At 49.4% G+C, this 11,964-nt stretch overlaps 1 protein-coding gene across 1 annotated transcript; it reads left to right on the top strand.

Moving 5' to 3' along the window:
• Positions 1-1,122: 1,122 nt before the first annotated feature.
• Ift22 (intraflagellar transport 22) lies at positions 1,123-10,757 on the top strand. The gene is made up of 5 exons (XM_041649325.1): positions 1,123-1,280; positions 5,088-5,164; positions 5,289-5,378; positions 5,741-5,943; positions 7,181-10,757. Exons 1-5 carry the CDS (start codon positions 1,242-1,244, stop codon positions 7,327-7,329), a joined length of 558 nt encoding a protein of 185 aa, XP_041505259.1. The 5' UTR covers positions 1,123-1,241; the 3' UTR covers positions 7,330-10,757.
• The last annotated feature ends 1,207 nt before the right edge of the window (positions 10,758-11,964 follow it).

Here is an 11,964-nt window from a genome sequence, read left to right as displayed (position 1 = left end):
CAAAAAGTATGAAGGAGGGGGTTGGAGAGATGGCTCAGTGGTTAAAAGCACTTGCTGCTCTTGTAGAGAGCCTGAGTTAGGTTCCCAGCACCCAGTTTGGGCAGCTCACCTCAGCGCGCTGGAGAAGCTCTGGATGGCCAAGAACAATCTCAGCATCGAGATAAACAATGGCGGGCTGGCAAGTGGCTCAGCAGATACAGGCCCGTGCCATCTGACCTGAAGACCAGAACTTCATCCAAAACGTGTGTGGTGGGAGGAGAGAACTTACTCCCATGGGTGGGCCTCTGAGCTTCACGTGTGTCATGGTAGATGCGAGAGATAACACGCGCACACACGCGAAGAAAGAAATATAACTTTTTAAATTAAAAAAAGAGTTGGAGGGGGCCTGGAGAGATGGCTCAGTGGTTAAGAGCATTGCCTGCTCTTCCAAAGGTCCTGAGTTCAATTCCCAGCAACCACATGGTGGCTCACAACCATCTGGAATGAGGTCTGGTGCCCCTCTTCTGGCCTGCAGGCATACACACAGACAGAATATTGTATACATAATAAATAAATAAATATTTTTTAAAAACCGTTGGAGGTCGAGAGTGGTGGCTCATGCCTTTAATGCTGGCTGGCACTTGAGAGGCAGAGGCAAAGCAAGTGATCTCTGTGAGCTCGACCAGCCTGGTCTACAGAGAGAGTTGGACTGGGAGTGTGGTTCAGTAGCAGAGTGCTCGCCGAGACTTCATGAACACCTGAGTTCACTCTCCAGCACCCACGGAAAAGAACAACCACCTTTTAAAATCGGCACGAGCTGGACTGAGGTGCAATGCAGGCTAACACCTATGAATGAGACCCCGGGTTTCAACCCTCAGTACGAGGTATGAAAGAAAAAAAAATCACAGTTCTGGCTTCCAGTCCAGCTTAGCAGCTCCCGACTCCCTGGAACGTTCACGTTCACGGTGACCGGGAGAAATAAAGCAGATTAGAGCCTGATCATTCCGGAACCCCTTCCAGTGCCCAGAATGCAGTCAGCAAACCCAGTTTTGCTTTTCTCTTTTGGTCCTCCTCGGCTTCCATAGCAGACCCACTGTTTCAGACCCCGGAACTGGCCGAGTTTCCTGGGTTTCTACGCAGCTGTCCCCCGGTCGCCGTGGAAACCGATCAGCCAATCGGAGCGTGTAGCCCTTCTGGCTGACGCGGCGGGATCCAGCGTGCTTTGGCGGTGGGCTTCCGCGGGTTCTCGATAACGGACAGCGATGCTGAAGGCCAAGATTCTCTTCGTGGGGCCCTGCGAGGTGAGACCGGCCGGGTTCGGGAGACTCCTAGAACTAGGATTCTTTCCAGGAGGTGCAACTGGGACAAGCGTCCACACTGGGGGCTGCAGCTGGCCTTACGTGACCTGCGGAGCTGCCAGGCCTTGATCCGGTTCACCCCACCGTAGTAGTGGAGGAAAATCCTGAGGTACCCAGGTCTGAAGGCCAACGGGAGTGAGGGGCATCTCATGACTCCCGCTTCGAACCTTCGAAGCAAAAGGAATCTGTCAAGGGGATGAGAAAACTAGATTTTTCAATATAGGGTCCTGGAGCAAGTGGCTATTAATTATGAGAGAATTACTACATAGGCGATGCACACTATACACCAAATTAAAGCTCGGGTGGGCCAAAACTAAACATGCAAATGAGTTCACTGTAGAAGAAGCTAGGTGTATTGGCATATACCTGTAATACCAAGACTCAGGAGGCAAAGGGAGGAGGATCATCACAAGTTCAAGAACAGCCTGGGCTTACGTGTTGAGTTCTGGGACATTCTGGGCTGCAATGTGAGATGCTGTCTCAAAGTAACAAAATGTGTGTGTGTGTGTGTGAGAGAGAGAGAGAGAGAGAGAGAGAGAGAGAGAGAATAGAAGATGAATATGTTTATTCATATAATAGCCGGTTTATTAAAGCTCAAATCTCTGGGTACCAGCTCAGAAAGTTTTCTTATGTTAAGTTTTGTTATTTGATGACAATGTAGTTCAGGCTGGCCTTGAACTCAAGACCCCCCCCCCTGCTTCAGCTTCCCAAGTACTGGGACTAGAGGCCTGTGTCACTATGCCTCAAACAGCCTAGTTATTGTTCCTGAGTAGTTCTGGGAAGAATGTAGGAATTCACATTTTGTACATTGGTCTGTGGAACCTCTGAGAACCATTGTGAATTAATCGGTGAATATATGGCAAAGATGAGGTCTTCATCTTAAATTAGGAGGCTGGAATGTGACTGGATGATAGAATGTTTGCCTGGCATACGGGAATCCCTGGGTTCAATCCTCGGCACCACATAAAACTTTCATGGTGCCACACGCCTCGATTCCAGTATTTGGAAGGTGGGAGCAGCACCATCGGGAGCTCAAGATCACACTCCTGGCTACAATAACAAGTCTGAGGCCAGCCTGGGATACATAAAACTTGTCAAAGAAAAAAATTCTAGTCCCGAGTTAGGGAAGAGTTCAGCACACACAAAATCTAGGAAGGACTGAGCCGTGCATTGTGATGCAGACCTCAGCACGCAGGAGACTAAGACAGGAGATTGCCACAACTCTGACGCAGTCTGGGCTACATAGGGTTGTTGAGGCTAGCTTGGGGCAGAGAGGAGGAGAAGGCGGCTCAGCAGAAATGACAGCCAGGACTGGAAAGAAGTTTGGGGTTAAGATCACATAGAACTCTTCTCTTGCACGGATCTTCGTTTGGTCCCCAGCACTGTAGCTGTTTGCTTGTTTGTTTACTCTTTGGGGGCCACCACCAGCTCCCTAATAAACAAATGGAGACTCGTTCTTACTTATGACTGCCCGGCCTTAGCTTGCCTTGTTTTTCTAACTTACATTATCCTGTTTCTCTTCTTCTACCTTTTGCCGCTGGGCTTTTTACCTTTCTTTTTTTTTTTTATTTTATTTATTATGTATACAATCTTCTGTCTGTGTGTATGCTTGAAGGCCAGAAGAGGGCACCAGATCTCATTACAGATGGTTGTGAGCCACCATGTGGTTGCCGGGAATTGAACTCAGGACCTTTGGAAGAGCAGGCGATGCTCTTAACTGCTGAGCCATCTCTCCAGCCCCCTTTTTACCTTTCTTTATGCTGTATGCCTTTCTTTCCCACTCTGGGACCGGCTTTGTGGCTGGCCCCTGGAGTCCTCCTCACCACCTTTTCTCACTCCTCTCCCTTTTTGCATCCATTTCTAGCCTAGATTTCTCCTATTTATTTTCTCTGCCCACCATTCCCCCGTCCCTCTCCTGCCTAGCTATTGGCCATTCGGCTCTTTATTAGACCAATCGGGTGTTTTAGGCAGCTAAAGTAACACAGCTTCACAGAATTAAACAGATGCAACATAAAAGAATGCAACACGCCTTTGTATCGTTAAGCAAATGTTCCACAACTCAAATAAATGTAACGCATCTTAAGCTAATATTCCACAACAAGCTCCCATGCCAGCTGGCTCACAACTGCCCATAACTTCCAGTTCCAGGAGATGTGACAGCTCAGGCACTCAACACGCGCAGACACATGCACAGACTGGGCATAATGGTACATGTCTAATTCCAGCACTGAGAAGGCAGAGACAGGTGAGTCTGATCTGGGGGCCAGCCTGATTGACATAGTGTTCTAGGCCAGCCAGGGCTACATAGTAAAACCGTGTGTGTGTGTGTGTGTGTGTGTGTGTGTGTGTTAAATTTAAAAGAGAGCACAGTTGTAGTTTGGAAAAAGGTTGCAAGATTTGTTACAAATCTAGGTTTGGCGATAGACAGTGGTAATTTCATCATTTTGAAGGCCAAAGCAGGAAGATTGACCGTTGGTACCCAGCTTGGGCTACATGACAAGTCCTTACCTCAAAGCAAGTGGTTTAGAGAACAGAGTTTAAGGGCAGAGAGGCTTTTTTGGGTTTTTTGCTTGTCTCTGTTTTTCTTATAATGGCTTTTGGGTTTGCTTGTTTGTTTGTTGAAACAAGATCTCAAGAATGAACCTGACCTACTAATCCTCCTGCCTCTTCTCACCACCTCTCCAACCCTTCTCTCCCCCTTTCTTCCCTTTTGTCTTCCTTTTCATTCCTTTCTCCTGTCCTGTGGAATTTTGCAAGGGCTCGCTCAGATTTAAGCCACTGGCTTCTGAGGAATAATTTTATTTGTTTTATATTGAGGCCTCTGCAGTATTTGTTCAGTGGGCGGTGCAAATACGCAAAGAAGATCTGAAAAGCAGACCATGGCTCTGAGGAGGGAACGGGTGGGTGGGTGAGAGGGTGAGTGGGTGTCTGAATAGATGGGTAGAAGGATGGATGGAAGGGTTATTGGGTGGATGGATGGATGGATGGATGGGTGGGTGGGTGGATGGATGGATGGGTGGTGTGAGTGAGTAGCTGAGTACATGGATGGACAAGAGGGTGAGTGGATAGTTGGGGAGATAGGTGGATAGTTGGGGAGAGTGGGTGGTTGAGTCAATCTGTGAGTGGATGGAGGAAGTTAGTGGGTGGTTGAATGGATGGACAGAAGGGTGGGTGGAAACCTGCTTTGAGTAGAGGGCTCAGAAAGGCTGTCTTACAGTCCTGTTGACTTTTTATAGGAATGTTGATTACTTATGTAACACATGAGAAGAAGTAGACTGCTGACCTTGTGACCTCATAGACTGATTGGCTAAAGCTGTGGAGAGAGGCAGGGGAGGGGTGGCGGGACACCCACTTACCTGGGTTTGTGTGGTGGTTGTTTGTTTCTGGTTTTCTGTTCTCAGGTAAGTTAACCTACTCTAAAGTAGGTTTTCTTTAACATACCTTAACAGCCAGACTGTCGGAAAGGCTTGCTTGGTCCCAGTCCAAGCTCTGTCCACTGCGCTAGGGCAGGGCAGCATTCTTTCCAACAGCGAGCTCTGTGTCCTAGAGATCTCAAGGAGTCTTGGCCAGTACTTCACCACACCTATTCCCAGGCTGGCCTCAGGGTCCCCCTATGTAGCCCAGGCTAGCCTGGTACTGGCACTCTCGCTGCCTCAGCCACCTGAGTGCTGGGGTTACGGGGGTGTGCCACTGTACATGGCGGGCGAGGGCTCCTGTGTGGCTTATTTCCGTTTGCTCTTACTTTCACAGAGTGGCAAAACAGTGTTGGCCAACTTTCTGACCGAATCTTCAGACATCACTGAATACAACCCAACCCAAGGTGTGAGGTGAGCCTGTCCAGTCTCTGTATCTAGAGCAGTTGTGGAGCACGTGCATCCCCTACCTCAGGAGCTGTGCGTGTTCCAACACAGCTTCCTAAGGAAGGCCCTGCTGCCCTCTTTGTATTTTCAGGATTCTAGAGTTTGAGAACCCACATGTCACCAGCAACAACAAAGGCACAGGCTGTGAATTTGAGCTCTGGGACTGCGGTGGCGACTCAAAGTAGGTTTTCTTTATCATAGCTCTGCTTCGACAGCTGACTGACAAAAAGTAGGGTTGGGGTTGGGTGCTCAGTGGTAGAGCCCCTGCCTAGAATCCCCCAGTGAGGGGCTGGGGTGTGGCTCAGTGGTAGAGCCCCTGCCTAGAATCCCCCAGTGAGGGGCTGGGGTATAGCTCAGTGGTAGAGCCCCTGCCTAGAATCCCCCAGTGAGGGGCTGGGGTGTGGCTCAGTGGTAGAGCAGTTGCACACCTGTAAAGCCCAGAGTGCAGCAATAATAATAATAATAATAACAACAACAACAACCACCACATTGAGAAGCGAGGATGTCCTACCATTGTCTCTTGACTTCCTTCTCTCTTGTCAGGTTTGAGTCCTGCTGGCCAGCCCTGATGAAGGATGCCCATGGAGTGGTGATTGTCTTCAATGCTGATATCCCAAGCCACCTAAAGGAAATCGAAATGTGGTATTCTTGCTTTGTCCAGCAGCAGTTCCTCCAAGACAGTCACTGCATGCTCGTGGCCCACCACAAACCAGGTTCTGGAGGTGACAAGGGCAGCCTGGCTTTGTGTAAGCACCCTAGACTTCTTTCCTTGCTTTTGTCTCCACTGTTTCAAGCATTCCTGGGGGAGGGGGGTGTGCGTGCGTGCACACTCCCATGCACAAATGCACAAAGGCATAGTTCTATGTTTATTTGGAAATCATAGATCAACCTTAAGTCTCATTCTCAGGAAAGCCATTCACCTTAGGTCTTTATTTTTTTAATTTTATTTTTTTGTCCTTAGTTATGTTTTGTGTCTGCCTATGTATGCATATGTACCTCATACATACCAGGTCTTCATAGAGGCATGCATTAGCCATAAGGTGCTTGCCTCAAATCCCCAGTGAGGGGCTGGGATGTGACTCAGTGGTAGAGCACCTGCCTAGAATCCCCCAGTGAGGGGCTGGGGTGTGACTCAGTGGTAGAGCCCCTGCCTAGAATCCCCAGTTAGGGCTGGGGTGTGGCTCAGTGGTAGAGCCCCTGCCTAGAATCCCCAGTTAGGGCTGGGGTGTGGCTCAGTGGTAGAGCACCTGCCTAGAATCCCCCAGTGAGGGGCTGGGGTGTGGCTCAGTGGTAGAGACCCTACCTAGAATCCCCCAGTGAGGGGCTATGTGGCTCAGTGGTAGAGCACCTGCCTAGAATCCCCCAGTGAGGGGCTGGGGTGTGGCTCAGTGGTAGAGCACCTGCCTAGAATCCCCCAGTGATGTATTAGGCAACAGCTCTGTTACAGAGCACCTGTCTGATATGTACAAGGCTCCTGGTTCCTTCTGAAGCACCATAGAAAAGACAAAAATAAGAACTGCCAGTACCTACTTGGGTATCTTTCCTATTGCCAAGGGGCAGTTTCAACTTTTTGTTAGGTTTGGTTTGCTTTTTGAGACAGGGTTTCTCTGGTAGCCCTGGCTGTCCTGGAACTCACTTTGTAGACCAGGCTGGCTGCCAACTCACAGAGATCCATCTGCCTTTGCCTCCCGAGTGCTGGGTTTAAAGCCGTGCACTGCCACCAATGCCATTCCCTGTGTGTCAAGCAGGTTAAAGCTTGTAAAAGTTCAGCATGTCACAGGTGTGCTAGCACATGCGTGAAATCTCAGCACTGGCAAGATTGAGCAGGAGGACCAAGTCCTAAGCATGCCTAGGTACACTGCAAGACCTAGCAGGGAGGGAGGGTGGAAGAAAGTGGTACTCCAGTAGCCTGGGTTGTTACGTACTAGAAAGAGCTTGTTCGACCTTGAAGCCTAATTAATTAGCCTTGTTTCTCCTGTGGAGCTCCCCCCCTGAACAAGCTGAAGCTGGTGCACTCAAACCTGGAGGAAGACCCCGAGGAGGTCCGAGTGGAATTCATCAAGTATTTAAAAAGCATCATCAACTCCATGTCAGAGAGCAGAGACCGCGAGGAGATGCTCATCATCACCTAGTGCCCTGTGCCACCACCTCCCAGACGATGCTGACTTCCCCAGGCAGAGCTGACACCCCACCCAGCTGCTGACATGCCCTTCTCCCTGTGGCTATAGACGCATTCCTTATCTGCTAGAAGGTGCCAGTAAGAGTCAGGCATGGTGGCACAGGCCTGTGATCCCAGCTCGTGGGAGGCTGAGGTAAGAGGGCTGAGAATTCAAGGCCAGCCTGGGCTATAGATGAAGCCCTTATTGCAACCCCTCTCCAGAAACAAGAAGCTACCCTGCCTCTCTGTCTCGGCTGTCACACCATAAACACATCCTTCCAGCAACCTTCTTGGTGCTGTTTTCAGGTTGAGCTGTTTGTTGGTGGTTAAGGGAATGAAATGGCTGGGAGCGGAGAGATGATGTGATCTCTGATGTCCCTGAGAGCAAAAAGGATGTGGTGTTTCTTACAGAGAACCCAGCTAGAGCTGCTGCTTCCGGACTTGACAGCAGTGCTGTGTGCTATAAAGGAATCAACAGCAGGGACCAGTGAGATGGCTCAGTGGATGAGTGCGCTTGCCGCCAAGCCTTACAACCTGAGTTCAATCCCCAGATCCCACTTCAAGGTGGAAGGAGAGCTCCGCCCCATTCAACCCCCCCACACACACACAAAAACACACACACAACACAATCGCACTATATAGAACTTTAAAAAGGAATGGGCTGGAAACACGGGTTGGTGGTTAGGAGCACTGTTGCTAGTGCTGAGGACCTGAGTTCGGATCCCACATTGGGCAGCTTTGCCTGTAACTCTAGCTCCAGGAGATCCAGCCTTTTTCTGGTCCCCATGGGCACACACACACACACACACACACACACACACAGCATACACTCTCTCACACACACACACTCACACAGACTGTGTTAGCTACTTTTCCACCGCTGTGATAACACACCATGACCAGGGCAATTCTAAGAAGAGTTTATGTGGGCTTTCAGGTTCCAGAGAGATAGTAGTCCGTCAAGACAGGGAGGCGTGGCAGCAGGGACAGGAAACGGAGGCTCATATCGAACTGTAGACATACATCAGAGAGAGCAGACAGTGAGTGGGCCCCCAAACCCACCTCTAGAGACGTAGTTCCTCAAGCAAAGCCACACCCCCTAGAACTCCCAAACAGTGCCACCAACTAGGAGGCAAGTATTCAAATGCCCAAGGCTATGAGGGACATCTCTTTCAGAACACCACACAAACACAAATATACACAAATAAGTCTTTTTTTAAGGGAAGGGCTCAGCAAAGGACTGGGCCAGTTGTGTGGCTTCACAGTAGGACATGTGCTTGAGTCCCCCAGCGAGGGACTGGGGGTGTGGGTTAGAAATGGATCACTGTTTAGCTTGTAGGAGACCTTCAGTTCCATTTCTAGAAAAAGAAAAAAAATCAACAATACAAAGTGTCTTTTTAAAGAAATACAAGGGGTTAGGGAGATGGCTCAGTTGGTAGAGCGCTTGACTTGCAAGCATGAGGACCCAAGTTCAATCCCCTAACCAAGTGTAAAGATGCTGGGCATTGTGGCATGTACTGGGGAGCCAGAGACACAGATACTGGGCACTGCTGGCCAGCCAGCCTATTCTGTTCTGTCAGCTTCAAGCCCATGAGAGATCCTGTCTCAAATATAAGGTGTGGGCTGAGTGATCAATCCACTTGCCACATGAGCAGGTGATGAGGACTGGATTTAGAGTCTCGGAACTCATCAAAGTCAGGCAAGTGTGACCACTTGCTGTAATCCCAGTACAGGAGAAGCAAAGACAGGACCCCCCCAAGGCAAATTGGCTGACTGGACAAGCTGGGATCAGCCAACTTTGGGTTCAGTTCAAGACCCCGACTTAGTAAGAAAAGTGGATCAAGGAAGATATCTTTCATCACCTTTGGGCTCTGATGGCGCACACGCTCATACACACACACACACACACACACACACACACACACACACTGAGGCATGTACATAGAAAGTAGAAGCAGGAGAAGAATCGGGACTTCGAGGCTAACCTGGGCTACACGAGACTGGATCCTTTCTAAGCAAGCAGACGCCATGTGCATGAAATAGATCACTGGTGAGAGTGTGACAGGCTAGCAGGATTGGGTCCCAGCGTTCACCACGGTCACCATTCTGGGTAACTTGAAGGAACGTTGCTCATGTCGACAAGAAAAGGCTGGTGAGATGGCCCAGCAGGTGATGGCGTGTGCTGCCAAGCCTCGTGACCCGAACTTGATCTGCAGAACCCATGTGGTGGCAGGAAAGAGCCAACTCCTCAAACTGTCCTCTGACCTCCACACGCACACCCCGCAGCACGCTCGCAAGTGTCCTCGGGCACACACACGGTCACAGAAAATAAAAAAGTATGATTCTTGCCTTGATCTCTTCTCATTTTAAGGCTCCACTCTCAACACTAGAGGTCAGAAGTTCAAAACTGATACCTACTGGGTACAAGTCAAGCCGCACCCCCCCCCAACCCCCGTCATAATCACTCTCGATGATTTCAGAGAATTATTGTTTGTTTGCTTTAGTTGTTTGGGGGCCTGACTTTGGGACAACTCTCTGTGTAGCCCTGGGTGGCCTGGAACTCACTCTTTAGACCAGGCTTGTCATGAACTCACAGATAACTTCTGCCTCCCTAGTGCTGGGATTAAGGGCATCCACCATCACTAAGGCTGCTGCTGGCTGCTGCTGGCTTCTAGTGGCTGCCCGCATTCCTGTCTGTGGCCCTATCCCCCCTGTAGTCCAAGGAGACCCAGCAAGACAGACAGGGATAGGGTTGGATCCCAGACCTCTGCTCTTCCCTCCCTCCAACGAGCCTGGATTTTTAAGTGTCGCCCTCAGGGACCAGAACTAGTAAAGCAATAGTCACCACAGTGCTGTCGTTTGAACTGTATGAAGCTTTTTCTTTGGGGCCACCAACCAGCTCCCAAATCAAGCCGCGGAGACTTAGTAGTTATGAACGCTTGGCCTTATCTTAGCTCTCATTTCTTGCTAGCATCTACGTTTTTGCCTCAGGGCTTTTTACCTTACTTTTTTTTTTTCTAAGACAGGATTTCTCTGTACAGTTTTGGAGCCAGTCCTGGAACTCGCTCTGTAGACCAGGCTGGCCTCAAACTCAGAGATCGCCTGCCTCTGCCTCCCAAGTGCTGGGATTAAAGGTGTGCGCCACCCCCACCACCTAACCATCTTACCGTTTTTTCCTTCTGTGTATCTTTCTTTTACTGTTTCTCGTACCTGGTTGGCTAGCCGCTGCCTGGCTTCTGGCCCAGGGTGTGTCCCTCTCTTTCTTTTCTCTCTTCTCTCTCGAGCCTAGATTTCTGTTTCTACTTATTCTCCCTGCCCACCAGCCCTGCCTATCCCTCTCCTGCCTAGCTATTGGCCATTCAGATTTTTATTAGAACAATTAGGTGCCTTGGGCAGGCAAGATGCAACAAATGCAACACATCTTTACATAATAAACAAATGTAACACATCTTTACATAATTAGCACACATCTTACATCATTAAACAAATGCAGCAGAAACAAATATAAACACACCTTCACATAACTAAAGTAATATTCCACAGCATAAACAAATGTAACACATCTTTGCCTAGTTAAAATAATATTCCACCACATGGAACCTTAAATGGCCCAAAGGCCCAAGTGTTGGAAGCTTGATCATTGATCTGGTGCCGATGGAAGGTGGACATCTCTGAGATGTCAGTCCTAATCGGAGGCCATGGGGAGCACGGCCTTTGAGGGGACCGTGGAATGCCAGTCTTTCCTATGCTTCTCTGTGGCCACAAGGAGGGAGATTTGCTCCATTCTGCTTCCACCATGGTGTGTCTCTTTCCACAGGACTATACACAACCTACCGCAACTGAAACCTGGGGGGCCACAAGCCAGAGCGCTCTCTCTCTCTCTCTCTCTCTCTCTCTCTCTCAGAGGTCACCTCAGGTATTTTGTTACAGTAACTGAAATCACTGCCACCACTGGGGTCAGCTGTGGGGAAAAAGCACCTAGGCAGAAAGTGGCCTTAAGGGGTCCAGAAAGAGCAAGCATCAGCCCATTGGACAGAAACCTGTGCCTGGCTTACATCGTCATTTGAACATCCATGTCTTAAAATTGATCAGGCAAAGTCCCTGGAGATCACTATATTTTTCAGGTCACATGGCACGCAGATCCATGTTTTGTGTGTGTGTATGTGTATGTTGCATATACACGTGGATGCAGGTATGCAAGCTCATGTGTACACACAGAGGCAGGAGGATATCCCTTGGTCTCGTAGAAAAACCAAAACAAAATGGTTGGAGATGACTCAGCCACACTGGCTGCTCTGGCAGAGGACCTGGGTTTCCTTACCAGCACCCCCTTGGCAGCTGGCAGCTTACAGACATCCGTAGCTTCAACTCCAGAGGGTTTGATGCCCTCTTCTGGTTTCTACGGGTACTGCATGCATACTATACACATCCATGCATGCAGACAAACACTCTTACACGTTAAAAAAAAAAAAAACAGAGTTGCCTGGTGCCACACCAACTCCAGTGTCGTCTGTATGACATGACATATGCCATTATACCAGACGGGAGCTACGTGTCCTATGGGACTAGGCTCCCTGGAGGTCAATGGCAGACAGCCTGGTATTGGCCG

The sequence above is a fragment of the Microtus oregoni genome, unplaced genomic scaffold, assembly GCF_018167655.1.
Source record: "Microtus oregoni isolate MIOR12 unplaced genomic scaffold, Mior012 000003F_ref0000135, whole genome shotgun sequence".
Taxonomy (NCBI): domain Eukaryota; kingdom Metazoa; phylum Chordata; class Mammalia; order Rodentia; family Cricetidae; genus Microtus; species Microtus oregoni.
Note: the sequence above shows the minus strand (reverse complement) of the source record. Positions and strands in the feature narration are given on the sequence as shown.

Bases quoted from the DNA above. Each gene is read 5' to 3' on its own strand.
- Ift22 (XM_041649325.1), top strand. From the start codon at position 1,242: ATGCTGAAGGCCAAGATTCTCTTCGTGGGGCCCTGCGAG. The intron at 1,281-5,087 runs GTGAGACCGGCC...TTACTTTCACAG, and splicing joins TCTTCGTGGGGCCCTGCGAG to AGTGGCAAAACAGTGTTGGC. The intron at 5,944-7,180 runs GTAAGCACCCTA...TCTCCTGTGGAG, and splicing joins CAAGGGCAGCCTGGCTTTGT to CTCCCCCCCTGAACAAGCTG.